The sequence below is a fragment of the Aspergillus aculeatus genome, assembly GCF_001890905.1.
Source record: "Aspergillus aculeatus ATCC 16872 unplaced genomic scaffold ASPACscaffold_19, whole genome shotgun sequence".
NCBI lineage: Eukaryota > Fungi > Ascomycota > Eurotiomycetes > Eurotiales > Aspergillaceae > Aspergillus > Aspergillus aculeatus.
The window spans coordinates 418914-445411 of record NW_017962994.1 but is presented as its reverse complement, the minus strand read 5'-3'; the positions used below and the strand labels follow the sequence as shown (position 1 = coordinate 445411).

At 53.6% G+C, this 26498-nt stretch overlaps 10 protein-coding genes and 1 non-coding gene across 11 annotated transcripts; 4 read left to right on the top strand and 7 right to left on the bottom strand.

The window, feature by feature from the left end:
- Positions 1-63: 63 nt before the first annotated feature.
- Positions 64-744, bottom strand: maiA (maleylacetoacetate isomerase MaiA; the record flags this gene model as incomplete). Its single annotated transcript, XM_020203974.1, has 1 exon — positions 64-744. One exon carries the CDS (start codon positions 742-744, stop codon positions 64-66), a length of 681 nt encoding a protein of 226 aa, XP_020052060.1.
- Positions 745-1680: 936 nt separating this feature from the next.
- Positions 1681-4940, bottom strand: ASPACDRAFT_55016 (transcription factor domain-containing protein; the record flags this gene model as incomplete). Its single annotated transcript, XM_020202945.1, has 8 exons — positions 1681-2539; positions 2599-2754; positions 2804-3028; positions 3080-3212; positions 3260-3468; positions 3519-4505; positions 4689-4771; positions 4851-4940. The coding sequence occupies 8 exons, from the start codon at positions 4938-4940 to the stop codon at positions 1681-1683; spliced, it is 2742 nt and encodes a 913-aa protein (XP_020052059.1).
- A 992-nt stretch (positions 4941-5932) lies between these two features.
- On the top strand, positions 5933-8122 carry ASPACDRAFT_81794 (Zn(II)2Cys6 transcription factor). The gene is made up of 3 exons (XM_020205957.1): positions 5933-6416; positions 6476-7081; positions 7136-8122. The coding sequence occupies exons 1-3, from the start codon at positions 6019-6021 to the stop codon at positions 8004-8006; spliced, it is 1875 nt and encodes a 624-aa protein (XP_020052058.1). The 5' UTR covers positions 5933-6018; the 3' UTR covers positions 8007-8122.
- Positions 8123-8155: 33 nt separating this feature from the next.
- Positions 8156-9875, bottom strand: ASPACDRAFT_1859952 (glycoside hydrolase family 16 protein). Its single transcript, XM_020197715.1, has 2 exons — positions 8872-9875; positions 8156-8770 (listed from the first exon to the last, which is right to left on the bottom strand). Exons 1-2 carry the CDS (start codon positions 9745-9747, stop codon positions 8387-8389), a joined length of 1260 nt encoding a protein of 419 aa, XP_020052057.1. The 5' UTR covers positions 9748-9875; the 3' UTR covers positions 8156-8386.
- Positions 9876-10409: 534 nt separating this feature from the next.
- ASPACDRAFT_35788 (SDR family oxidoreductase) lies at positions 10410-11542 on the bottom strand (the record flags this gene model as incomplete). The annotated part of the gene is made up of 3 exons (XM_020200156.1): positions 10410-10674; positions 10760-11153; positions 11209-11542. The coding sequence occupies 3 exons, from the start codon at positions 11540-11542 to the stop codon at positions 10410-10412; spliced, it is 993 nt and encodes a 330-aa protein (XP_020052056.1).
- Positions 11543-12312: 770 nt separating this feature from the next.
- On the top strand, positions 12313-12394 carry ASPACDRAFT_t293. Its single transcript has one exon. It is a non-coding gene; the product is annotated as a tRNA-Ser (tRNA).
- On the bottom strand, positions 12377-14068 carry ASPACDRAFT_126513 (zinc-binding alcohol dehydrogenase family protein). Its single transcript, XM_020196948.1, has 5 exons — positions 13803-14068; positions 13591-13725; positions 13286-13501; positions 12826-13193; positions 12377-12721 (listed from the first exon to the last, which is right to left on the bottom strand). Exons 1-5 carry the CDS (start codon positions 13924-13926, stop codon positions 12539-12541), a joined length of 1026 nt encoding a protein of 341 aa, XP_020052055.1. The 5' UTR covers positions 13927-14068; the 3' UTR covers positions 12377-12538.
- Positions 14069-15452: 1384 nt separating this feature from the next.
- ASPACDRAFT_1859949 (uncharacterized protein) lies at positions 15453-16837 on the top strand. Its single transcript, XM_020197714.1, has 2 exons — positions 15453-16235; positions 16312-16837. The coding sequence occupies exons 1-2, from the start codon at positions 15570-15572 to the stop codon at positions 16816-16818; spliced, it is 1173 nt and encodes a 390-aa protein (XP_020052054.1). The 5' UTR covers positions 15453-15569; the 3' UTR covers positions 16819-16837.
- Positions 16838-19166: 2329 nt separating this feature from the next.
- Positions 19167-20486, top strand: ASPACDRAFT_47604 (uncharacterized protein; the record flags this gene model as incomplete). The annotated part of the gene is made up of 2 exons (XM_020201988.1): positions 19167-19748; positions 19821-20486. 2 exons carry the CDS (start codon positions 19167-19169, stop codon positions 20484-20486), a joined length of 1248 nt encoding a protein of 415 aa, XP_020052053.1.
- A 783-nt stretch (positions 20487-21269) lies between these two features.
- Positions 21270-22954, bottom strand: ASPACDRAFT_1907374 (uncharacterized protein). Its single transcript, XM_020198843.1, has 4 exons — positions 22381-22954; positions 22183-22260; positions 21573-22087; positions 21270-21428 (listed from the first exon to the last, which is right to left on the bottom strand). The coding sequence occupies exons 1-4, from the start codon at positions 22709-22711 to the stop codon at positions 21381-21383; spliced, it is 972 nt and encodes a 323-aa protein (XP_020052052.1). The 5' UTR covers positions 22712-22954; the 3' UTR covers positions 21270-21380.
- Positions 22955-23087: 133 nt separating this feature from the next.
- ASPACDRAFT_126505 (WD repeat protein) lies at positions 23088-26249 on the bottom strand. Its single transcript, XM_020196947.1, has one exon. It carries the CDS (start codon positions 26101-26103, stop codon positions 23248-23250), a length of 2856 nt encoding a protein of 951 aa, XP_020052051.1. The 5' UTR covers positions 26104-26249; the 3' UTR covers positions 23088-23247.
- Between the last annotated feature and the right edge of the window lie 249 nt (positions 26250-26498).

Sequence of the window (26498 nt, the reverse complement as noted above, 5' to 3'; positions counted from 1 at the left end):
AGACAGTTAATCACATTGCACCTATCATACCCATACGTAGATACACCCCCCCATCCAAATAATCTACTCAACCCTCAACTCAGCCGGCGTATCCTCCTGCCTCGCCCAATGCGCCCTCCTCACCGCATCCAACCCCTCCAACCTTTCCACCACCCCGGCCACCACCGGAAACCCCCCCGCAACATCAACACCCACCCTCTCCGCGCCCCAAACCGCCGGCACCAAACACACATCCGCAACCGTCACCTCATCGCCCACGCTATACAGCCCACTCACCCCCGCCTCCTTGATAATGGTCTCATACGCCCTCAACCCATCCACAATCACCTCCCTCGACCAGTCCGCGCGATCCACGCCCAACGGCGCCACGCGCTTCAGGACCTTCAGGTTGGTAACGGGCTGCACATCGCACGCGATGATCTGGGCTAGGGTGCGGACTAGTGCCCGTTTGGCGGGATCGCGCGGGAGCAGGGGGTAGGTATCTGGGAAGGCTTCGTCGAGGTATTCCAGCGCGGCGAGGGATTGGGTTATCTTTAAGGTGGGTTCTTCCGCCGGGGACGGGGAGATGAGGAGGGTGGGCACGGTGCCGGACGGGTTGCGGGCGAGGTTGTCCGGGGATCGCTGTGCGCCTTCGAGCAGGTTGATGTAGATGGGCGTGTAGGGGAGGGATTTGAGGTGCAGGGCGATGCGCAGGCGGGCGGAGCAGGAGGAGCGGAAGTAGGTGTAGAGGGTTATTTCGGGCATTTTGTTTCTGTGCTGTGGTAATGATGGTACTGATGGGTGGTGTGTGTGGGTTAAGGGGGTTGAGTGAGAGGGTTTGAAGCATATGCAGTGGGTTCTCTGCTTCGTTTGGTGGAACTGAAAGGCAGGTGGCTGCTGTACCTAGTATATGGCTCGTGTATATATATCTACGGTTCCAGGAGAAAACAGTAATGGGTAGTCGCGGAGATGCGGGATTACCTTGACTCAAATCGTCACACGACCGAGTAGGAGAGGGTTGACTGGATCTTGAATAGTGTACAAGGGTTCCAAGTTCATATGGAACAATTTCTTTTGCTATAGATTTACTTGTCTCGCGGCAATCACTCCTTCTCATCCGCAGCATTATTCCTTACTCCAAGCCCAAGGAAGTCATTGCGACGAGGGCCGCACATTTCCAAAGTAAGCCTTATCGCAAATCACTACAAGTAGGATGTAGATGTATGCCTTTCTCCAATCATACTACCCTATGTCATCACAGGCGAATGCTCCCCTGGTAGGAGGGACTGCCGCACACGGACCGCTGGCTATGCGGGGACGGAAGGGTTCCGCGGCGCCACTTCCGAGCTCTCCCCCGCCCGCCAATTTCCGCTGCTTTCCATGCCGGGTAGTAAACCACAAACTACCGATCTGCGCTACTCGTATAGCTTTGGACTTGTCTTTGTCCTACAACGTAACCGATTGACGTGATGGTATACCATTGCTATCAATGGTGAAGATCTCTCAATCGCATCGTTGCTGGTCTCTCGGGATGCCTTAACGGTGATCTCGAAGTAGGCTTTCGTGCAATGGCTATCGCATCAACTCTTTCGGACAAAATGTTGTAAGATAATCTATCTGCATAAAGGCATCGCTAACAGATCAGAGGATGAGGCAAAACAGACACACATATGGAATCTCCTGATCATGTCTAATTTATGGTCATAACGATGCACCCCCGAATGTGTTCCCCTCCGGTGAATCCCACCAAGATTCGATGTCGTTGAGCGAGGGCAGGGCGGTGTCCTCGGCATACAAGTTTGTGTTCCCAAGGGGTGGAAAACCGTCCTCACCAAGGTTGTCAGAAAGCAGCTGCAGGTCCGAATCGCGGATCCAGTCGAAATCTCCCGGTTGGACCGCGATGGATTGCTGGGCAGGATCCACTGGTGGCTGATGCTGGGCTGCTCGAGTCATAACCTGCGGTGGACCGAATGGCAAACCGGCAGCGGTGAGTGAATGCGCTGTCGGCAGCGAGAGAGGCATCGCGGCCTGGTTCCGAGCCGCTGTGGTCCGCGATTTCTTCCTCGACACGTCCGCGTCCCTTGTCCGCCCCATGGGTTTCTGTGACGGTGTTCGGTGACTCATCTGCCGCTTGACGGCAGACCCCGAGCGACGCATATGTGCTTGCCATCGCCGCTGAAGACTGACGAGAAAGTCCCGCGTGCGCTTCGCGTTCTCAAACGACTGGCCGATTTCATCAAGGGCACGGAAGCAAAGATTCAGGTAGGCGACCATTTCGGCATTGTTGCCGTTGTCGCTACCTTGTCGGGAATTCGAGATGGTAACGTAGAGAAGAATCAATGCAGCGCTGAATATCATAGCTACCACCTGGCTGTTCATGCGACGGAAGGTGTAGTATTTCTCATAGATGTGGAGGAGTTGCGCGATGGCCGTAGAAGACTCGATGCACATTCGTCGCGCATGATGGTAGCCGGGCCCCTGGCGGGGGCTACGCGGCTGAATGTAGCTTTTCGACACCCAGGGACGGTGAGTGAAGATGACTATTTGGTGATATTGCATGCTGCGCAAAAAGGTTTAGTATCTGTTCAATTTGAAGCGAGCAAGAAGAAAAGCTCTTACTGTAATACCAGGAGATGGGGCAGTTTGGGAGTAGCATCATTTGAGATGTCGATGTCTAAGTTGGAAGGTAGATTTGCCTTCCAGGCAAATAAATCATCCGTGACACGGTGGCACAGTCTCTGGAGGTCATGGCGGGATATATCTGAGCATCCATATCTAGCCCGAGTCAGTGACTTGTGCAGTAAGTACAGTACCGGCAACTTACAAAATGTGGCCAACTGGGGAGATTATCTCCCACAGCACAGCGAACTGGCGGCTGATCAACTCGTTTGGATTCTTCAGCCCACCCTCAAGTGCTTCTGACTTGTTTGGAAGGCCATAAGGATGCCACATAGCTTCCTTCTCAGCACCCAAGTCGGAGGCGGGCTTGGGAACTGTAATATCTCCTGTACTCATGCGGAACGGTCTTCCGAGGTAAAATCCCCAGAAGCTGCCAGGAATTTCAGACCAGTACCTCGACTCGAGAATCAGAATCACTTACTGGTCTGCAGTGTAGCTTCCCCAGAACGCTACCTTACGTACATCGGCTTCGTGGACACTGATGTCGCCTTTTTCCACGTAGGGTGTCATGTCAAGATGTAATCCAAGGTCAAAGGCAAGCCTCATCGACATTCCTACTTATGTCAGACTGGTGTTCCTTCTTCTCGTGAGGTCAACATACCACTGTAAAGCCAACCTCTAGCATCACGGTTCGATGAGCCCTCGTGGGAACTCAATATAACAAGGGCCTGAACCGTAGCAACGCAGGGAGAATCCAGTTCGATCTCCAGGAGAGCTTTCGCCCTGTCCGCGAAGAACTCCGAGAGCGACTTCGGAAATGTGATGAAGGTGGGGTGGTATCGGGCTTCGAAGGCACTTCCGATCGCGCACCTAGTATCATTAGCAATACGTCGCGGCGGCGACCCAAAGAGCAACCATACATAGCATTGGTGAGAACTTCCGAATAGAACGGTGTATCTATCAAGTCGTTTCTCCATTCCGACCGAGCGTTCAAATACATTTCCTTATCAACCACATAGGTACTGGGATTCTGCCAGGTGAAGTAGAGTTCGACTAGATGATCCTCCAGCGCTTGACTGACGGGCTGGCCCACACGCAGATGGTTTAGGATGTCTTGGCCATCATGACGGACTGTACGAGCATCTGGACGTTGATGCTGTTGTGTAGCCGAAACATCCACCAAGTTGAGATTTGAGGTCGCGCCAAAGAATCGTAGGTGACCATCGCCCGAAAGCTTGAGGGTCCCAATACGGTGCGAGATCTGCTCGATGACATCCTTCTCAGCTTCATCTTCCTCGCCACTGTTCGAATCCACATCCTTATCATTCCAGCCCATATTCAACAACACACCGGGTTGCTGAGCTATGTCTTGCGACAATTGCAAGCTATCTGGACTCAGGCTGGTGTCTTGCGACCCGTTCGATCTACCGTCTATGTTGGCATAGAGCGCATCCAGGCTTTCCGCTGTTGGGAGAGTAAACCCCCAATTCGATGCACTTTTCATGTTACTGGACAGTCCCAAGTTGACATTGGACTGAGCCATGGCCTCTCGAGTGATATCGGTAACGGGTAGAGACGACTGGTGAGGAACTATGCTTTCTGAGGACGGTGAAACTGCAGGGGCACTCTCGATTTCGAGCGGGCGATTTGATGTTGACTGAGGGGAGGTTGTGGATTGAGCAGGGGAATCAGTAGTCGGTAAAGTCGGCGCGCTCTGCGCATTGGCTGCGAGTGAATTGCCACTCTTCGTTGAGGCGCGAGGGATTTGAAGAGTGTCGAGGACTCTGTTCATACCCGACTCATCCTCCTCCTTCATCGGGGGAGGCTCGAGACCGTGATCGTGAATGAACTGGCATAGTTGATCAATCCTGGCGGAGAAAAGCTCTGTCGCAGCACGTAAGGATACTCTGATAGTAGAAATGGTCAGCTCGACCAGGCTACACTATCGGAAGAACGACGATTCTGGATGTTTGTCCCAGCGCTAACAAGTGGCCCATCTTTCCCTCCGCCCCCCAATATGATGAGTGCATGACATGTACCCAAGCTTTGTGAAGTGAAGGAAGTGTGATGAGCGCGAGAGGAGGACATACTTGCGTTTGTCATCTCCATGTTGATATTTGCATTCCTTCCCTTTCCTTTGGCAGTTTTGGCAATGCGGAGTAGAGCCGTCACACTAACCAGCAAATGGTCAGCGCATGTGTAATTGAACCTAGGTGTTTCGTTTTTTGAGGCAGTGTCAGAGAATCACTGACTCTGATTTTACTCTCTCGACAAGCGACACAGGCCGTGGTGACGTGCTTTCGAGGAGCCCTCTTGGGCTTCTCCAGCTGGTGAGGCTGCATGGTGGTTGAATCTGCCGGTCGGGTTCGCGCAGAATTCATGAGGGGAGGAACGGCGGGGTCTCTTTGAATTCTGCGTTCTAGCAGAAGAAAGGCGATCAAAAATGATGCCGGGAGTGAAATATTTGATCACCCAGTGTCTGGTGTAGACTTAATGAGAGCGCGCATGATTCTCTGAGGGCACCGAGTGTGTTGTAATAGAGCAGAAAACGAACGACGAAGGAACAGCAATCAGGAATAGGTGGAGACGATGGATGGCAGTCACACACCGCACTGACTAGCGAGGAGCGATTCACTAGTATCGTTATAGGCTTGTCTGGGCTGGGGGTGTGTTCTGGGGAAGTGATGGAGAATGTCTGATAGGCAGGCTGGATCTCGAGGCGGGGAGAAGCTGTTCCACTCCAAGCCACGGCGGCCAATGAGTGCCTCGGCAATCCTCCAGAGCCGAAAGGGAACGATTTCCCGCTGGGCCACAGCTGAAGGAGGATGCCTCAGGACTCAGATATTAGTAATCCTGTAAAACAATAAGATATGTGGTAAAAGTGGTTGTCGATAGACGTATATTTGTCTGATAACTCCGGGATCCTCATCGATTCATTTGGTTCATTTGGTTCAAGTGGTTCATCTGAACAAAGAAGTGTGTGGAGCAGGTCTCCAGGCTGATACGAGGACTTCCCCGCAAGGGTCGAGGTGCACCTTGCAAGCACGCCATCACATGACCCCAATGCAAACACTGCAAACCCGGCGCTGGTCTTTGCCGGTCGCCGCCCTCGATCATGCCAATCCATGTCTTATCAGTGTCTCTCTATGGTCGATTGTCTGCCAACTAATCGGACAACTGACGCCTCGTATTATCCCCCATATATGGACTCCTCTCGTTTCAAATAGGGCACTGCATCAGTCGGCCCTTACTCGAGCTTTCTAGGTAAGTATCACCAATCCAGCTACTCAACCTGTGTAACGCCGCTCACCCTTGCTTTATCATCAGGGTGGCTCGCAGCAGACTATATACTCGACCCGATCCTTCTCTCCAAGACCTCCTGCTCTCCGTCATATCCTCGGTGTAACATGTACGGATAAGATGTCGGCTACGCTATTCCTTGACAAGCCACTCCTCAAAGTTAGTCGGCCAGTCGCTGCTTGCTCACGATGTCGAACCGCCAAGATCAAGTGCGACGGGAAGCTTCCTGCCTGCTCCGCATGTGAAAGGGTGGGCAAGTCCGACACTTGCTCCGGCGCAAGCGACGAGTTTGCTCGAGGCAAAGAAAGAAGTTATGTTGCCTCCATAGAGGGGTACTGCGAAAGGCTGGAGAAGAAGATCGCGGAGCTCCGCCATCTGAAGACCTCGCTGTCCGTCGACAACAGGGGGATTGCGCACCAGAACTCGATCACCTCGATAACATCATCGGAATCGGCGGTCCAGGGTCCCAACAAAGAAGTCTCGGATATTGATGATCTGGTCGGGGATTTTGGATTCTTGTGAGTTGTCTCTCAATGCAATCCACCCACCCACTGACTAACCACCTCATCATCGCCAGGTCTGTGAACGCCACCTCCAGAGACTTCCACGGTATCACTTCGAGCACCTCCTTTGCCAACCTTCTCTTATCACTTTCCCTCGCCGACCCATTACCCAAACAATCTTTACGACCACCTCCACCGCGCCACGAGATCACCCATCTCCTTCAACATTACTTCGACACTCTCTACATTCAACTACCATTCTTTGCCGAAACAAGCTTCTGGACTTCGGTTGATGCGGTGTATCAGTCCGGCGGTCGGTTTGCCAAACCGTTCGACCACTGGATGTTATACACAGTCCTGGCCACCTCCTCTGCATCCTTATCATACGAGATTGGCGATGAAAGCCACCAGGACGCGCTATCATATGTCACCCAGGCGCTGCAAAGGGCGGAAGATGTCCTGCGTCCAGGATCCATTCAGGGAATCCAGGCGATTATGCTCCTCGCACAATACTCATTGTTCGATCCCAAACATTTTCGGAGTTGGTTTCTGGTCGGAATGGCTGTTCGAGTGATGGTGGATCTCGGGCTGCACCAGGATCCTCCGGTCGAAGTCCAGTCGTCGACCAAACATCTAGACCTGCGTCGTCGCATATTACACTGCCTCTACTCTTTGGACAGGTTCGTATGAGTTCCACGGACACCTCCCGGAGAGGTTACTAACTTCCTCGACAGAGGTGCCAGCACCGTCTTCGAACGGCCATTCTCCTTCTCCGACGAGTCCGTCAATGTCGCCCTTCCCTCCACCACGGCAGGCTCCATGCTCAGCGAGCAGAGCCATCTCTTCCTGCGCAGCTCCGAACCCGCCTGGCATCTGGTCAAGATCCGGCAGATTCTTTCGGAAGCGTACTCAAGGAACTACTTCCATGACCACGACTCCTGCCCCCTGTACGCGAAATCCACCTGGACCCTCGGCGCAGAAGCCTACGAATGGTTCGACGCAACCCCCAACACCACGCCCAGCCACTTCCCCGTCCTCTACAAGCTGGAACTCCTCTACACCGTGGTGATCATTCTATCGCCGAACGACGAACCCCCGGCAGCGATCGGAGAGTACCGCAACGTCGTCCTCTTCGAACGCTGCATGCAGTATCTCGGCCAGATCCAAGAAGCGCTGCGCAACCCGGCCTGGTCCCCCTTCCTGACCTTCTGGGACATGCACCGCGCGCTGCAGGCGATCCGCCGCCTGACGCGGGAACTGACCGAGAACCACGACCTCCCGCTTAGCCCCTCGGTGCCGGTCCTACCGGCGGTGCCCCCGGAGACGCCGTCGGCGCTGGTCCTCGACGGCGAGGACTGCCTCAACTTCTACGCGCGGGCGACGGCCTGCCTGTCAGATATCCACTGCATCCTGCGGTTTGGACTACGCAAGTGGGGCGACGACCCCGTGTTCGAGGAGATGCAGCAGCTGTCGGAGACCATCCAGCGGCGCCTGATTTCGTCGCCGGCGACGTACATGGCGGGGGCGGGGCCGGGGGCGTACATGTCGGGATACTCGACGATAGTCCCGGCGGGGTCGGGGTACCCGGGGTATGACATTGGGTGATTTGCTGCGCGTGTTGTGCGTTATGATGTATGAACGACTTGACGTGGAAGTTGGACCTCTTGTCGCCCAGTAAAGCATAAGCATACGGATGTTCTAATGCCACCTCACTTCCACCTATCTAACTTCAGGTGTTACAGATTGTAGTGAGTAGACTTCATTCAAAAGTATTACATCTCCCTCCAACAAGCAATATCTCTTTTCTCCACAAACATGAGAATACTCATAATCCACGCGCTCATCCAGCAAGCACTGAACCCATAAACATACAACGAACGTGCGAAACCCAAAACCATAACCCCGCTAATCCCAAATCACTCTAACCCAGTCTATCTACATATCTACATATACATGCATCAATCCAGAAATCTATGATCTATCTACTACGTCGCCCGATAAACCCAAAACCCGGCAAACTCCCAATACGCCTGGGTGAAATTATCCGGATGGCTGCGCACGAAATCCACACACCGGCCGGGGCAGCGGTAGAGGTCGGTGTAGAACTGCTTCTGGGCGCCGAGCTCGCCGCAGAGGTCGATGTTGGCGATGATGCTCTGGTTGCGGAAGTGGGCGGCGATGTCGCAGTGGGTGCTGGGGAAATCGGCCAGGGGGGTGCCCCACGTTGACGGGTCGGGGGTGGTGGAGGTGGAAGTGTTGTTGCTGGAGGTACTGGAGGTATTGATACTGGAGGTGATGTCGTCCGGGATGGCGGCGCGGGGGAAGAACCAGGTGCGGATGCCTGCGTCGCGGAGTTCAAGGGCGTAGATCTGTTGTTATTCATTAGTTCATCTTTTCTTTTTCTCTTTGTCTTGGGGGCAAAATGAAAGGGACGGGCAGAAGGAAAGGAAGATGCAACGATGCAACCTACCCCGCCGCCGTTCTCATTCAATTCCTGCCCGTAGGTGCTCGGCGGGCCCTGCACCCCGCACCCGGCGTTACTGTGTGTGCTGTTATCGCAGGTCACGAAATTGGATGTTCCGGTCTGCTTGCGCTTGACGTTCTTCATGTTACAGCCGCCATCCGTGTGCAGGGTGACGGCGTTGCCCTCGGTGGCGAGGTTATTGGTCTCGACGACGTCGATCTCCCCGTTGGCCGGCCAGTTGACCGTGTCGGTCAGCCACAGGGCGGGCCACAGGCCGCAGCCGTAGGGCGCGTGCCGGATATCGAAGACGAAGAGGCCCGTGTCGTAGCTGGTGGTGGACTCGAGGCGCACGGAGCGGCGGCCGTGGCTCGCGTTGCGGTCCGTCGTGTCGACGCGCAGCACCGCCGACGAGGCGTCCGCCGTGACGTACGTCAGGTTGAGGGACTGCGCGGTGGATTTGTTAACGTACTGCACGAAGCCGTCGGTGGGGTCGACGCCCGAGTAGTAGTCGAAGCGGTCGAAGAACGAGGCCCCCGCGTAGGTGTCGACCAGTTCGTAGTTCAGGCGCGAGTAGTCCGGGTAGCTGCTGGATCTTCTCGTGCCCTCGACGGCCCCGACGACTACCGCGATGATGATGACGATGGCGATGCCGGCCGCGACGAGGAGGCGCGTGCGAGTCGACCAGCCCCGAGGGTCGTACCAGCGATGCTCCAGCACGGGCGCATTCTTGCTGCGGCGAGGCCCTTCTCCGGCGCCTGGGGGCGGTGGTGGTCCAGCGTGGTGAAGGGATTCGTCGTAGTCGATTTTGGGAAGTTGCGTGGTTGTGGCTCCGGGGTATCGGCTTAGATCATCTCCTGATAATGAATAGGGATTACCAGTCATTGCGATTTAAATGAGTGTGGATATTTCAGGTACAGTTTCTCATCAGAAAGGTGGAAAGATAGTTGATGGAACGAAATACGAAATACAAAATACGAAAAATCTACAGTGTTGTGACTGAGGAATTCCCCCCCAGTTAAATCGGGGGTAAGTCAGGGAAAGAGCGAGACGAAACCGGATAACTTGTCGTCATGGTAAGACACGGACGGGAGAACCGATCATGCCCTGATCCGCAATCAGGAAGCATTCAGCACGCAATGAATGGATTATTTATCCATCGGACCATCCCTTCCCCGGTCGGACACCGCCTTTGTATGGTTTCGCCGATGGTCAGATTATGTGTGATGATATGATCTTCATTACTATTAACTATTGCGAAAAAGCGGTTAAAAAAAGGAAAGGAAATGGAGGCTGGGTCGAGGCAGCGGAGAAGAAAAACCCTGCCTTACAGCTTAAGACAGAGACGCAATTACCATGGCAGGCATATTATCCCAAGTAGTCCCCGGCAAATTATATCCCGTTCTAGTTGGGGGACAATTGATGAATTCATCCATGGGTTCCGTGTCACCAGATTCTCCTCAAAACCGACCTCACGCTCTTGACCACACCTTAAACCGAAACCTTCCAGCCCTCTTAAATGCAGCAATTGACCAGCACATTCGTTCTCATTTCTGCGCTTCCCGAAGCCGTCGAATGTCCTTCGAAGAGAGCCCGCGTACGTGCTCCTGCAACCATGTTGGAAATGCCCGCACCATACTGGCGACCGAGTAAGCCTCAGGAAGAATGACCTGCCCACTCCTGCCCGACACCACCTGGCGCGTGATCGCCGTTGCCACACGCTCCACCGTCATGACCGGCTGCTTGAACAGATCACCAGCGTCGGTCAGTTGCTGAATCATGGGTGTCCGGACCCAATACGGATGGATGACACTAAACCCAGATTGTCATTAGCCATGCGAGGTAGAGTTGCGACAAACATAAGGAGACATCAAACGAGCAAAGAAAAACTGCATACCTCGTCTTCACACCAGGCCGCTTATACCAGTGTCGAATCTCCTGGCCCAGGCCTTCGTGGAACGCCAGCGCACTGGCCTTGGAGCAACAGTAGTCCACCATCTCGCCGAGCGCGACGAAGCTGGCCATGCTCGCCACCGTGACCACATGCCCGTGGTTGCGCTCCAGCATGGCCGGCAGGAACTCGCGCACCGTCAGAAAGTGCGCCAGCGTGTTGACCTCGAAGGTCTGGCGGATCTTGCTCTCGGGCTCGTCGAGGATGGTCCCGTCGTGGCCCACGCCGGCGTTGTTGACGAGCACCGTCGGGTGGCCGTGGTCGGCGCGCACCTGCTCGGCGGTGGCATGGAGCGCGTCGGTGGACGTGATGTCCGTCTTGTAAAAATGAGCAGATTTGGCTGCAGAAGAATATTAGCTAGAGGGCAGATTCGATGAGGACTAGGGGCTCAGTACGCAGAGTATAGGTAGGTGCTTGGATGTCGAGGATGATGCACTTCACACCCCGCTCGGCGAACTGCAGGACGACCTGCTGGCCGATGCCACTGCTGCCACCGGTGATGAGGACCAGCTCACGATTCGGGTTCCATCTGTTGGCGGAGCAGTTCCCCAGTGACCACGATGTGAGGGCGCGGTTCAGATACCGCAGGACAACAATAGCGAGCAAAGAATTCAGGGCTAGCGGGATGGCTGGATGACGGTCAAGGGCAGTCCGTACAGGCTCGGGCAGCTGGGCGCAATACGAAAGAGACCAGGATTGGACGAGAGAGATCGACTGTTGGAGATTCATGATAACGACGCAGGCTGTAGTGTTTTTTGATTGACGAGATCACATCCAGCGGCTACGCGTGCCCATTAAGAGAGGCATCACCACCAGTTCACATGCCCGCGCAGTCGCCCAAACAGGTAACCATTGCGATTCTGGGGATCACCACCCTCGGTTGTTTGGGTTGGAGTTCCGGGGACGAGAAAGTGGTACGGACGACGATCCTAAGTCAAAATTCTATCCGAGCTTGAGTCTTCAGACCATGGGCTAGAACTAAGCTATCCATAAACTTGGGGTGACATTCAAGGCAAGGCCTCACCAATAGATGCAGCATCTTTTATTGTGCTGATAGGTGCTTGAAGAAATGTTGCACGACACTATGAGATGGCTAAGGAGGCAACCAGTGAACATAGCTCAGGTGAAAATCCAGAACCACCGGTTGAAACGGAGAGCGACCCCGTAAAATTGTTTGACCCGCTTAAGAGAAGGGCTCGAATTTGGTCCTCCTCCACATTGCTTACAGTAGAACTGCTTGCTTCTTTTTTGGGTCGTCGAGTGGCCTGCCGAGGCCCCGATTCAGGGCTCATCACATGACACTTTTCATTTTCGCATTAAGCCAAGCTCGATACCTTCCGTCACAAGCTGGTAAGTGAGATTTATGATTATTGCGGGGTAGGCACGCACTCGCCAACTGAGCGCCGGCTAAAGTCAAATTAAACATCAAAAGTTAAGTTCAATGGATGTCATTATGGCGCAGGCACATAGTGTGCGTTATCGCTGATCCTATCACATAAGACAGTATGGCCGAGCGGTCTAAGGCGATAGACTAGAAATCTATTCTCTTCGGAGGCGTCGGTTCAAATCCGACTGCTGTCGTTTTTTGCTTTTTCCGCGTCAGCCTCACGTTTCAACCTCCCCTTGGTCGCTTGGCCTTTCTTTGACCCTAGAGCTTTGAGCATACTTCTCCTATCTACAACTCCCGTTCACAACTATACTCTGCAACCCTAGTTCCACGTGCCCTCAAACCCGATAGACGATCTTATAACCCGAGATCTTCCCATCTCGATACTCTTGAAAACCCTCCGGTACAGCCTCCAGTCCTCCCAACACCTTCGGCCGACTCGGCTTGATCTTCCCCGATGCCAGTAGATCCGGCACAAGGTCGAAGAACTCACTTGCCAGCTCATGGTCGTCCTGGGATGCCTACCCTCCCCAAAGCGACAAAGTATCAGTCTATCGATCCACAAAGAACAGCCCCCTCAAACTCATTCTCCTCTCCCGTAATCACGCAGGACAAGCACACTCACCGGCCACTTATACGGTCCATAGGAATGGTCCTTCAGAAACGCCGTGAACACCAAGACACTCGTCACCTGGACCCCGGACGCGACATTCTCACTGTAGGTCTTGCCCGGCCGCACCGTGCAGACATTGCCGCCGGCCCCGACCGCCCGCGAGGCCATCACGGACGAGGTTTCGTTGCCGATCGTGTCGAAGACGTACTGCAGGGAGGGCGCCACCGCGCGGATCTTGTCGACGACGTCCGCGTCCCGGTAGTCGAAGACGTGCGCGGCGCCGGACGCGCGGACCAGATCGGCGTGGCGCGGGCTGCATGTGGTCACTACCTCGAGGCCGTAGAGGGAGGCGAGTTGGATGGTGTATAGACCGACGCTCGCTACCCATGGTCATCAGTCCACTCATCAGTAAGCATAAGGTCTCTGTCTCTCTGTCAAGAGTTGCTAGCCATGAAAGAGGGAGTTCACGCACAGCTACCACCCCAGACCAGCACACTCCTCCCCTGGCACCGATCGCGATCAATATCCAGACACCCCTTGGCGAATAGAGCCAGCCATGCCGTCGCGGCGGCCAAGGGCACGGTGCTCGCTTCTTCGCGGGAGATCACATCCCCCGGAGGCAGCTTGAAGGCGATGCGTTCGTCGGCCAGCGTGTAGTGACTGTACCCGCCGAGACCGGGGATTTCGCCTAATTTTTGCGGATCCCCCTCATCAGCCTCCACCGCCAGGTCTTGTGGGTCTTCGAAATGAGAGGGTTTGAGAGAGAAGTTGACTCACCACCCCAGATCAAAGCTGCCACGACATCCCCCTTGGTGAATCGCGTCACGGCACTGCCCAGCGCCACGACCTCGCCGACGAAATCGCAGCCGAGCACGGCTCTATCCCCGAAGGCTTTCCCATCGAGGGCTTGGACTGGATTCGATTTCAGTAAAGATGTCTCTAGGGTCAAGGCATAATAGATACGAAGGTGGGGGAGGGAGGCTACTCACTGTCGGTCGGATTCTGAGCAACGTGAGACAAACGGACGAGGACTTGGTGCGGGGCTGGCGAGGGGATGGCAATCGACTCTTGTCGGAGCTCGGACCCATGCACCACCAGCGCTAGGTTCGACATTTTGGATTGGCGATACTCAGAATGAGGTGAATTTTTCACGATGATGACAAGGCTAGGATATGATCCTATCCGGTTCTATCGGGTGTAAATCTGGAGAATGGGCGACGATGGGGCATTCTACCATACTTATACGTCAACGGGTGCCCGTGCTGTTCAGGTACAGTAACTATATAATGATAAGCAATCCTCGTATTACCCCTCACCGTGGCGTACATACATGTGTAATAAACAGCTTCTGAGAAGGCAGTTCAACAATGACAGAAGATAACGGGCCCACGGACCAGATGCAATACAAGAATGAGCCGGGGGCCCTTTGGCCCCCTACGCGATATATAGTGCTGGATTCGAGGGGATTCGCCGGCCCCAGCCTACGGCATGGGGCTACGGCGACAGATGTGGCCGTGGCAGGTACCCTAGGACTAATCGCAGCCCAGACAGGCTATCTTAGAATTGCAAACCAATGACGATAATTACAACCAATCATAAGTCTCAGGATGATCGGCTGTCGAGTTGTTTATTGGAAGCCCAGGCATTGCCTGCCGTGCCCTGTGAGCGTCCTCGGCTATACCACATGGCGCACCCCCGGCTGCTGACCCCATACCTCAACAAGTATGCGCCAGCCTCATTATGCTTTTTAAGGCATCTCTCAAGCATCTTCCAAGCATATTTAAAGCATCTCTTCAAGCATTTTTTTTGACACTATTTTCTATACAAACATAAGTGTATTGATTCAGATTTACAGTCTGAATCTGCAGCTGGGGGGCCTTGTATTATATAAGATCTTCTCTATAAACCAGCGAAGCGCGATATATAGATACTAAGTCTAGAGTATAGAAGGTTGAACTTGAACTTACTTAAACCTCCGAGATGATTCTTCCTAAACAAACTTAAGAACTACTCGAAGAGAAGCGGAGCTATTAGAATACATACTAGAGGACAAATACGCTGTACGCTAGTACAGATATAAACAATATCATGTAGTTATTACTTAATTTAACTGATAAGAAGCTGTAAAGAAGACATTTGTACAGCTAATCAGCGCTAAGTACTCTTACTCAGACCCTCTTAGAGTTGCAGAGCTAGCGCTTTAAAAATTGTAAAATATATTCTCTTCTGAACTCTAATAGCAATATCTTCGGCCGCTGAAGCCCAATACCTTCCACTATGATGGTCTCGTACCCTAAGCGCCTTCCTGCATCTTAGCTGTAAGCAGGATATAATCCTTTTGGTATAGCCAAGGCTGGCTACACCCCTTCAGGCCCTGGAAAGGTACATGCATGATGGAAAATCACACAGGGTACCTCTGACAGCTTTCATCTTTTATTCTGTCGTATGACACGGATTCGATACACAAGTGTGCATACTATTAGGCATCATCGGGAAGTCTAATTGCATGCATGTCTTTATTGACTAGGAACAAAGGAACTGATGAAGGCGCACAAAGGAATGACGCCGCCCTCTTTACCTACTCTATCTGTGTCTTGAGGGAGGGGGTGAACATCAATGAGGCAATCAAAGAAAACAGGGCAAGCCCACCAACCCCTTATCAATATACGCAAATCATCATCAGCTCGACCGTTGTCATTATACTGCCTACGGCGAGCCACTGTATATGAATAGAGCTGTAGACACCTAAAAGTTCGATGTTCTTCAATTCACATCCGACCGAGCACATCCCGCAAGAAATTAAAACGCAAGAGATCGATAGAGGGCTATCTAACAGAGTGAACATAATGTCCTCGTCATCATCACCCTCTCCCCAGGAGAGAGAATTTCTTCTAGAAGTTCAGCGGGGGGTTCGTGACGGACTGAAAGCCGAGGCTTGGTACGAGACTGATGATGGGTTCCCCTTTGGGAGAAGGCCTCGCCCCGAATGGTTCTTGTTCATAAATCCAATGCTCCACGAGCAAAAGTCGTGCCTACTGGATGCCTACAGCCCATCCCTGATGTCCCTGGAGCACCGCTGGGCTCTGGAGCCGACGCGAAAAGCCTTGGCCAGCTGGCTCAAGTACTCGGATAACGGATTCTTTCACATCTCCGGCAAGCCTCGCTCCGGGAAAACGCACATGATTGATTATATTGCCCTCTCGGAGGTCGCCCGCGAGCACCTACAGACGTGGTGCAAGACCAAGCGCCTGACGCAGATGAAAATTTGCTTCCGGAGGACGGGCGACAGGCGGGAAACATCATGTGAGTGGAACCTGCAAGGAATGCTTCGGGTCATCCTCTGGTCCCTGATTCGCGACAAGCAAGAGTCCTTTTTCCACGGCAGTACGATTCCTATCCGCGCGACTTCAATGAAGAGCCTTGTGTGATTGACGATGAAGAGGTGCTTCTCGCCTGGGATAGGCTTGCGAAGCTAGACGACGTCTACACGGACGAAAGTTCGTGCTATACCTGGATGGTCTGAACCACTTCAAGCAAGGCTTTTCCAGGATGCTGGATCACCTCAAGCAGTGGGTGTCCGCCCGGCCGCTTGACGTCAAGATCTGCATCTCAAGCCGCGGAGAGGCAAAATTTCAGGACAGTCTGAAGTCCTATCCCAGTATTATCATGCATGAGGTGAGCCAGGCGGATATGTTATGGTACATCCGATGGGTGCTGTTGCACGAGGACGAGGATTATGCGGCCCGATTTGTCAGAAATACATCGCCCATGGAAAGGGAAGAACTGGAACAGCATTTCCTGGCCAAGGTCAATGGTTCGTTCTTTCTCCTTTGGAGTCTGATAGGGCGTATTAGGTTTAAGGATATAATTTCTCGAGATGCGATCAAAGATTTCGTTGATGACTGGATGCAACAGTACGAGCAAGGTACTCTTGACGATGTTTTTGACCGGCAGCTGCTACGAGAGAGCTACCAAGACGATCCGCCAAAATTGTCCCGGGTCTGAGGCGAAATCTCACTCTCAAGCGCAAGGCTTCGATACCTTTCAGATATTTTAGTTTGAAATCCAATAATTTGATAAAATAGCGAACCACGGTGACTTGCTTCAGGCCCCGGTCACGGGTCACGGCTGACCAGCCAGTAACTTTGATTGTAAGCGCTAGGCCTTCAAAACGGGGAAATGCTGCAGTAACAACGGAAAGCGTTGAGATCCAATGTAGGGGATAAGGACATATCTGGTCTTCGGGTTACTAGCTATGTTTGATTTCGCCCCTATTTCCTGAACTTGGTGTCTTGTTCGCAACGTAAGGCACGACTTCGAAGAAGAATGACGAGGGTCTTCATCAAAAGTAACTGACTTGGACTACTTAGCAGCAAACTCAATCCACGCTGCCCCCTCCCCTGAAGCTTGAATGTGTTCAGAGCATGGCTTGCAGACTAGCAACCGATGGGGCTCTAGTGCAAGCCACAGATGGTGAAGTCAAAAGCTTGTGCAGATATCATGAAGGGGGTCCTAAGCTCAAGCGGCCGTGTTTTGCATAGTAGGAGTGATCAAAGGCCGATCAGTTGGAGCGCGAATACTAGACCTCGTGGATGGCGACCAAATAGGAAGCTGATAAGCTCATCCATGGTTGGTTCTCTTTCCCGCTTGGTGCCTTGGCTAGTGGTTGGGATCAAATCCACCCTTTGCTGATCTCGATAAAGCTGACTCGCTGCGGCAGTGGTTCCGTGGTACTGGATTGTAGCTCGGAACTCTGGATGCGATCTTGATAGGGCTGAGGAGGACGGCTGATGGTCCATGGAGAAGATCTGGGAAGCATCGTGGAGAGCCATGTGCTCGTATAGAGCCGTGTTTTTTTGGGTCATGATCGTTGACTCCACATACCACCTTTCCGACTGTACATACGTAGGCGGCATTGAGGGATGGGATGTACGGAGCTCATATCCCGGCGAGAGGATCGACAAGTCAATCTTTCCAGGCTCCACTATCTCACTGTGATAAGGGAGAAGGACAGAGCCACCATCGCACGGGGAAGCGCCCATACTAAACCAGCTCCTTTCAGACTTCGTGACGAGGTTTCCCCTTTCTTTCTTGTGCGGGCGGATGTGGGAGATTGCTTTTGGTCCAAGTCAAGTTGGCCATATTCATGCTCACGTTCGCCCAAAGGTCAATGAGATGGACCAATAGAGGGAGGCTGCAATATAATGATGGCCAATGAATAAACCTGTCTAACATCATGAACATTTGAAGTGGCCAAAGATACGTCTTAGAAGGCTGTGTCCATCGACCCAGTCGAGTCATCTGGGGCGGTAATTCTGGGCAGAATACTCGGCAACTGAAACCAATTCAAACAAACGGTGACTAAATTAAACACCAACCAACCTCTTGATCTTCATGCCTCCTTTACTATCAACTTTTCCTGTCTTATCTCGCGCATTCCATGGTACTGAAAACCCAGACCTTTCTACAATCATTGATTAAGATTGAATGAAAGCACGCGGCTTGTGGGTGGTGCCGAAATACCCATGAGTACGGAGTACTCCGTACCTTGGCTGGCGCCCCGCACGTGGAGTAAGCGTAAGTTGGGTCTTCTGGAAAGGAAGGTGAAAATTTGCTACCTAGGCTAGACTAACGTGCTTCTGCTGCCCACGAACTAGACGACGAGGCGTGAAAGTTCGAGTCCTGCTACATGCAGCCTAGCAAGATTCCTCCAATCAGGCTGAGCATGTTGCCCCTGACCGAGTCATGTTTCATAAACACGGGAGCTTCAGTCGAAGAGTTGTTGCCACCAAAGCGCTAGCCTAGACCCTGACCTACGAGGATCAACAAGGGCTTGTCAAGCTTTTCAAAGCAAGCCGCGTGGCGTTGGCTAACATACTAAAGTAGTACTAGTGAAAGACAGAACGTGCTGCCTGCCTGCACACCGTCTGCCCTTTCTGTCGGAATAGCGAATGTCCCAGGGGCTAGAGTCCCAAATTGGCAAGCCCAAAGCTTAGTCCAACTGCTTCCGATCCCCATTCGCTTCATGCCAGAGGCTAATCCAACAGTATGAGCCAAGGTAACATGAAGGCGGACGGGATGGAGATTCCACGCGCAGCACGTCGCGGAAGATAACTTCTTTCGGTCCACGCCCGAGCCCGTATCGGCAATTGCACACCTTGACGTGTGGGTTGGACAAGCCTACTATGGTGCACTATGCCTCCGATCATTGCTCTATGTGAAGCTCCTGCTACCCACCACCCAGCGCCATGACCAATGCTACGTGCCCAGGGGCAAATCCTTGATTATATAGCCCGAACGCTGCCCCAAATGGTACAGCGGGAAAAACCCTGCCTTTTCAAACGTCTCCTGCCATGCTGACCATCGCACTTGAGTCTTTTCTGGGGGCTGGCCCGGCCAGAGACGGCCACTCCCTGCATTCACGTGGGGAAGAAGGCTCCGCAGTGATCAGTCCACTGTCCAATTTGCAACAAAAAGGCCTGATCGTGATTTCTGCACTCGCCTTGCTTTCTATGTTCACGACCTTCTCGCTTCTGAGCTTCATTACATATCGGTTCATCTTCTGGCGCCAGTACTATCGGCGATACATTGGTTACAATCAGTATGTCGTGCTCATGTTCAACTTGATTCTGGCCGATTTCCTGCAGAGTTTCGGGTTCATCATGTCTCTCCGCTGGATTGCGATCGATGCGGTGCGAGCGACAGATGCCGCGTGTTTCCTGCAGGGGGTGGGGCTTCAGATCGGCGACCCAATGAGTGGTCTTTTCGTCCTTGCCATTGCGGTGCACACGTTCCTGCATGTCTGCCTCAACTACCAAATGGAACACCGAGTTTTTGTGAGCATGGTCGTTGGTCTCTGGGTCTTTGGGGTGGTAATGACCATTATTCCTATCGCTGCACATGGACGATACGTGTGGTATCCTGCGGTGGCCTGGGTCAGTTCTTGCGTCTTTGCTTTATGTGGAGATGGCCCGTCGCGACATATTAGCTAACTTAGTTCTCGACAGTGCTGGATGACTCCCGAATACGAAAATATGCGACTGTGGACGCACTATGTCTGGATTTTCGCCTCCGAATTCTTCACGGTTTCACTCTACGCCGTCATGTTCATCCAACTGCGCCAAAAGATGTCTGAAGCGGCCGTCCTTGGCGAGCACAATTCCGAGAGTCTGCGTCGGTTGAAAAGGGTCATCATGCACATGGCTGTCTATCCTGTCGTCTACATTTGCCTGACCCTGCCATTGGCGGCCGGTCGCATGGCGTCCGCGGGGGGTCATTCGCCAAGCGTGCTTTACTTCTGTTTCGCGGGCTCCATCATGGCATGCTCAGGATTCTGCGATTCTTTCATGTACGTCGTGACCCGTCGAAGTGTGGTGGTGGAATCCGAGGCCCGAGGAAGCAGCAACAAGCTCTCCAGTCGGCGAAACAAGTCATCGGCCGCAAATCAATATGCCACGAGCGCGGATCCGAAGGGACCGACGTCAACGACAATTACCCGAGGCCGCAGTGATTCCACCGAGGAGATGATTGGCAAAGGGGGCCTTGAGCTGGCACCCATGGGCGTGGTCATGCAGCATACGACGATCGAAGTCACAACGGAGAGCGCATACGAACCGACTCCCAGCGATATAGGCCCGTCAAAGCGACACAGAAATAGCATCATTCGTCCCTGAGGCATCAATCAACATGGCGCGCATGACTCCCGTGACTTGGGTGGGCGATGCGACCGGGGATGGCAGATTGCCATTGCTGCAGCCATGCCTGCAGTTATACATCACATCCCCTTCCTCTCCTATTCGAAGAATGGCTTTTCACCACCGTCCGCCATTAAGACTTTTCGCACTCGGTTGCAACCACCTACTACGGTCGCAACCGGTCGACCAGGGGGCTCTTGCATAACTGAGGCTCAAATATTCCGACCTGGAACTCTGACTCCAAGTCCGTTCAAAGCATCGTCCGGTCATGACACCACGCTATGCGGTACTTTACTCACGAAGGTCGGACTTTCGGCCAGCCTTCCTATCGCTTGAGCAGTGCATTTATACCGATCCCGATTTCAACAGCGCCACCTATACACCCGGGCCGGAGCAGACCTCAGCGTGAAACAACATGGATGAAACGCGACCGCGGTCAATCCTTGTGCGATCGCCGCAGCGACTGCAGGGTAATAGGTTGCTCCCATCTCCTACGAAGCTACTACCACGGAGAGAATGCAGAGATCAAGACTTGCGACATCCCCGGTCCCCACGGGCATGTCGATTCGCTTGAAGCCTTGCACGACGCGAACCCACGGAGACTCTAGAGCGGGATGTTTTCCATGCATCGAAAAAGCCACATAACGACAGCAATGGTCTTTTTACTTCAATCTGTACTATTATGCTATATACCTTGCCACCCGGCAACATCTCATAATTTCTAATTTCCACATACACGTTCAGAAACGGCGTACTTACCAGAATTATTCTACTTCACTATGTACAAACCAGCACTTCTGATATCCTGTCATTCACATACACCATTCAACCACCAAACACGGATCCTTATGGAATACATCCCGTATTCCAGGATCAGAAGATAGCCACCGAGTTAGGCGGGGTCGCTACGCCTCCAACAACCTGAAAAGAAAAAAGAAGAAGATCCTCGAATTAGCCCAACAAACTCCAGCCGACTTGGAATCCTTCCGACTTCGCCATTCCCGATCAATGCCTTCCTTCCCCTGCACAGCAAAGGAAAATAAATCAAAAAAAAAGAAAACATACCTTCAACGGCACACTGGCCAGGAAGAACTCATACCGCCGCGTCTCGCGACAATGCTCCGCCAAGCGCTCGAGATCAAACAGCTCCCCGATGGGACACCCCCACCCGGCCAGCACCCACTCATGCAGGTTGAAGCGGGGGTCGGCGTGGGCGCCGCGGATGGGGGCGCGCTCGAAACTGGGGGCGTCGCCGGCGACGGCGGCGAACTGGTGGGCCCAGAGCCAGCGCACGGCGGCCTCGGAGGCCTCGAGGCCGATGAAGTCCGGGGTTGGGCGGCGGGCGAGGGCGTGGCGCTCGGCGTCCGAGAGGGCGTGGTAGGCGCGCGTGAACCCGCTGCGGATGAAGAGGATGTCGGCGGGGCGGGGCTGGATGCCGTGGTCGGCGAGGAGGCGGGTGAGGTGGGCGACGGGAATGGCCGAGGAGGTCAGCGGGGCGAGGGGGATGTGGTGCTCCTCCGCCCAGCTGGCGTAGTCCAGCAGGATGCCTCGGCCGGTGATGCCGCCGGCGTCGGTGACCACTATCGACAACCCAGGTTAGTCGTCTCCTCCCCCCCCCCTCCCCCTCTCTCGCCCAAGGCAAATTCTGCACCACAAAAAGATAGGGCAAGAGAACCATGCAACCCCAGAACATCCGTCCCCTCAATCTCCTCCTGCGTATGCCCGTTATAGAACCGTTTACTCTGCTGATGGGCTATCACCCATCCCAAACCACACCCACAAACCCCAGTCAGCTTGACAATGCAATTCACCCTTCACCTCTCACCCATAGCCGCAGCACAGCCCCCGCACCCCAGATAGAAGAATCACGCACCATAATGCCTGAACCCATCCCACTGCGTCGACCCCTGGGTATTAAACGTCAGGATATCATCATTGATGCAATTGGGCCGCCGGTGCACGATCCGCTGCTGGAACGGGTCGCGCTCGAAGCTCGGGTAGGTGGGCATGCTCAGCGGCCAGTCGAGCGAGATGCGCACCCCCGTGCGGATCTCCTTGGCCGCGGCCACGATCACCTCCGGCGTGAGCAGGTTCAGGGTACCGAGTTGGTCGGCGGCGCCGAAGCGGCCCCAGGCGTTGCCGGGGGGGCCTGCGGGGTCGAGGGGCAGGGCTTCGAAGGGGATGATAGGTTCAGGTTTGCTCATTTTGGGTGCGGAAGAAGGTGGTGGTGGCTTTTGTTGGAAGTTGCGAGTGGAAAGTGCGGGGGAAGGGTTTGGGGTAGCTGCATCTGCAGGAAGCTTTTCAATTATTTATATATGGGGCTCCGGATATTGCGGGGTAAGTTCATCCCGAGGAGGGCTTTTCCGGTGCGTCGCGCCCTTTTTCCGACGGTGGGCGGAGATGTCGGGAGGGGAATCCGCGGTTTTTTGTTCGGGGCGAATACCGAGTCGTATCTGTTGGAAGTATACAACTTTATGGTTGATTTACACAATGTAACTGATTAGTATGCGTATGTCTGACAACACCAGCAGATCTGCAATAAACAAGAGAAATATTACCAGAAGAGATTTGCAAAATACTGCCCATTTGAATAGTGTATTAATACGGCTTCGCTTTCTAAATGATGCTATGTGACATGAAAAATAGTTCCCTATCATGAATCAAGGTGCATATGAAGGCATGACCAGCTACCCACATGGCACTGAACGTGTAGATCTTCGACACTCCATGCATATGGTATTCAGTCATCTTTGAAATTTGGATCCACCGTTTCGTTCGGCGGCCACCAGAAATCTTCCTCTAGCGCCTCGCGTAGATCTTCATCGACAGGACTCGACAAGAGAGGACGAACCGGTGCGGACGAGACAGCGGGTACAGTTGAGATAGGAGGCTCAGGGATTGGGGCCTGCACCATATCTGAGGTCAAGTCAATCACATCGACCCCTGCCACGTTCATATGGGATTCCACCAGTCGCCGCTTGGGTTTGTAGGGTGGCTCAGAGATCTCTGACTCCTCGTCGCTGCACAGATCAATGATACCCTTTGCATCCACATGGATCCGTTTCTTGTAACCAGCCCGCTGGTTCCGTGCCTGCGCGATCTTCCGTTGCAACTCCACCTGCTGTCGGTCTTTCTCTTCCAGTGCAAACCGATACCTAGGGTCAAGCCCATCGAGCTGCAGAGCCTGCCACTTGTCTGCCAGCCTCGTATACGCAAGCTCATCGGCCGGCGTGTTCTCTGGTCGCGCCCACGCCGCGAATGGACCATCGTAGTACGGGCCTTTTCCAACCCCATAGACAGGATGCCGCTCAAGCTGGCCAGACCGCAGCAACTCGGCGCCTGCAGCGACTCCAGTGTCCGGCTTATCGGGGGACACGGTCCTTGGTGGTTCACAAGCAGGTTTGTATTCAATAGCATTATCGTCCGTGCGCGAGAAGGGCCCCGAAGATAGCATGTGAATTCCGCCAGCGGCATCCCCAACTAAGAGATTGGTTTTATCGGGTGAGAAGGAGAGACTCATGATCTCCTCGTCAAGCCTTGCAAGGTCTTTCTCGAGGACATCTTCTGAAGCTCGGAGAATATTCCATCTTTTCACCACCCCGTCGGTGGCTCCACTGTAGAATTCGCAAACCGTGTTGCCCCACAGAGCCGTTCTCACGCCAACATCTGCTTGCTCGCGACTCTGATTCTGATCTAGCGGATTCAGCACTTCACCATGCTGAAGTTTGTGCAGAATCTCTGCCGGGTTGCGATAGTCCCAGACGTATGTCGCTCCATCAGTGCAACTAGCAGTGAGGTAGTTCGTGTTCGTAGGACAAAATGTCACATCGTTGATATCCAAAGCAGGGCATTCGAATTCCATGACACTAACTTTCGATCTCAGCGGCTCATAGATACGAACGGATGATCTGCTTTCTTTGAAGGCCTTGTAGGGGGAGTGAGCAATGTAGTTCGCCACGGCAGCAACTGGTAAAGACGGGTGCCACTTGATATCGAATACGTTTTGGGAGCCGGGTAAGAGATTGAGGGGCGTAATTGAAGCCTCGCTCACTTGCCAAGCCACCAACTGGCCATCGGGCGTTAGGCTATCATGACCCTTTTCACACAATCCGGCAAGGAGGATGTTGCCAGTTTCTTGAATCGTGCCCCACGCAAGGGAGGAAGGCACCATCTCAATAGCTTTGTTCGAACGAGATTTGCGGGTTTCGAGGAATGTGTAAGTACGCTCGTCCAGTCTCCAGAGGCCGATCTCACGCGTCCCCGTTGCCAGTAAATTGGGCACGTATTTCGAGCGGGCCATCACTTCAACCCTGGTATCATGCCACAATTGTTCGAAGCACCCTGTACCCTTGCTGGATGAATGCCACAGTCTCACGGTATTGTCATAGCTTGCCGTGAAGAGAGCGTCATCCCACCATTCAATGGCGGTCACACTCATGAAGAGTCGAGAATCGTGAAGGTTCAAATTGTTGGCTGCCCTCGTCCGCGGTCGGGGTACCCAGTGATCCGGTAGCTCTTGCAAAGTATTCGTGGTCAAATCTCCAAACAGCAGATTGTTGTTTCGGTTATATGCCATGTTGTCCTCGTCGCACTGGGCAGCTGCTCCGGCTGCGAACTTGGTACCATCGGGCGACCACCCCAAGACAATCACATCACCGGAAGCGCCTTTCCAAGTCCAAGATTTTTCGAGGTTGTCGGAAGCCTGGATACGGATCTTGCGCGCTGTCGAACGTCCCAACTGACGTTGTTGTAGAAGTGCCGTCAATGTGTTCGATGGATCTTTGGCTGGGCCGGATTGTGTATAGTGCAATGGAGGTGTCGCTAGGCATGAATCGGGGTGTGGTCGTTCGGGCTCATGCTGGACACTGGAACATGGTGATGATGCATAGCTGCGACCTCTTCTGCGCCGAAGGGGATTTGGTACCAGGCTATCACTGCGATCCCTTCGTGGTCGCGAAGATCTCAACAAATTATCTCCACGACTTCGGCTAGCTCCGCCGTCCAACCCGAAGCCTTCGTAGTTCGAACGATCATAGTAGTTAGCGGGACCTTTTCGTGGTCGCGAAGACCTCACCACAGTCTCTTCACGACCTCGGCTAACTCCACGATCCAGCCCAGATCCTTCATCGTTCGACCCATCATAGCTTTCAGCAGGACCTTTCCGTGGTCGCGAAGACCTCACCAAGGCCTCTTCGTGGTCTTGGCTAACTTCACTGCTCGACCCGAAGCCTTGGTAGTTGGAGCGATCGTAATAGTTAGCGGGGCCTTTCCGCGAACGACCCGAACGTCGCGCTCGTGCTGCCTTGGTCGAGTCCGCCTTGGTCGAGTCCGATACTTGCGAGTGATCGGTGATGGGCAGCTTATCCTGAGATCTCGGTCTCAGAGACTCTGGCGTGCGGGGTAGGGTCAACGAGCGAGTGCCTCCGGTGGCGGGGGATCGGTCGTGGATCGTCGGGGTTTCGGTTCGATCGACGGACTGTGTGGCTTCGCGTTTCACAGGCTTGGAAGACCCCAAGAACTGCGCCAGAAGGTTCTCGGCTTCTTCAACCACGCTCTCATCGTCGTCAGACTCCTGAAGCGTGAACCAGTGTGACATCATGCGATCTTGCCGGGTCTTCGACTTCGGCCTGTCATAGCGCCTGGCTTTTTCGGATTGAGGACTGGCGCAGGTTGGGGTCCAATGAGGGAGTTGAGTTCAAGATCAAGTCATTTTCGTGTCACGGACGCGGCGAGGAACACGGGTTGTTGGCGATAAGGGAAACGCGGAGGGCGCGGACAGGACACGGACAAATGTTACAAACACAATGCAAAAGGGACAAACACCTGCAAGCTTGTCGGTCACGTGTAAATTGGCCGAGGTCCTGCTTTGTTTCATCTCCACCCCATGTAAACACGGGAGACTCTTTCATATCCGTGGCTTACAATTCTTCTCTGGGATTTCAAAATCAGTGAAGTTGATAGGCCCAATGCAAGGGAATCTAGCATCTGAAA

Bases quoted from the DNA above. Each gene is read 5' to 3' on its own strand.
- ASPACDRAFT_81794 (XM_020205957.1), top strand. From the start codon at position 6,019: ATGTCGGCTACGCTATTCCTTGACAAGCCACTCCTCAAAGTTAGTCGG. The intron at 6,417-6,475 runs GTGAGTTGTCTC...CATCATCGCCAG, and splicing joins GTCGGGGATTTTGGATTCTT to GTCTGTGAACGCCACCTCCA. The intron at 7,082-7,135 runs GTTCGTATGAGT...CTTCCTCGACAG, and splicing joins TGCCTCTACTCTTTGGACAG to AGGTGCCAGCACCGTCTTCG.
- ASPACDRAFT_1859952 (XM_020197715.1), bottom strand. From the start codon at position 9,747: ATGACTGGTAATCCCTATTCATTATCAGGAGATGATCTAAGCCGATAC. The intron at 8,771-8,871 runs GTAGGTTGCATC...GAATAACAACAG, and splicing joins TGAATGAGAACGGCGGCGGG to ATCTACGCCCTTGAACTCCG.
- ASPACDRAFT_126513 (XM_020196948.1), bottom strand. From the start codon at position 13,926: ATGTCGAACCTAGCGCTGGTGGTGCATGGGTCCGAGCTCCGACAAGAG. The intron at 13,502-13,590 runs GTGAGTCAACTT...CGCAAAAATTAG, and splicing joins GGCAGCTTTGATCTGGGGTG to GCGAAATCCCCGGTCTCGGC. The intron at 13,194-13,285 runs GTGCGTGAACTC...GACCATGGGTAG, and splicing joins GCTGGTCTGGGGTGGTAGCT to CGAGCGTCGGTCTATACACC.
- ASPACDRAFT_1859949 (XM_020197714.1), top strand. From the start codon at position 15,570: ATGTTCTTCAATTCACATCCGACCGAGCACATCCCGCAAGAAATTAAA. The intron at 16,236-16,311 runs GTGTGATTGACG...CACGGACGAAAG, and splicing joins CGACTTCAATGAAGAGCCTT to TTCGTGCTATACCTGGATGG.
- ASPACDRAFT_1907374 (XM_020198843.1), bottom strand. From the start codon at position 22,711: ATGAGCAAACCTGAACCTATCATCCCCTTCGAAGCCCTGCCCCTCGAC. The intron at 22,261-22,380 runs GTGCGTGATTCT...GATGGGTGATAG, and splicing joins GGATGGGTTCAGGCATTATG to CCCATCAGCAGAGTAAACGG. The intron at 21,429-21,572 runs GTATGTTTTCTT...TTTTCTTTTCAG, and splicing joins TGGCCAGTGTGCCGTTGAAG to GTTGTTGGAGGCGTAGCGAC.
- ASPACDRAFT_126505 (XM_020196947.1), bottom strand. From the start codon at position 26,103: ATGTCACACTGGTTCACGCTTCAGGAGTCTGACGACGATGAGAGCGTG.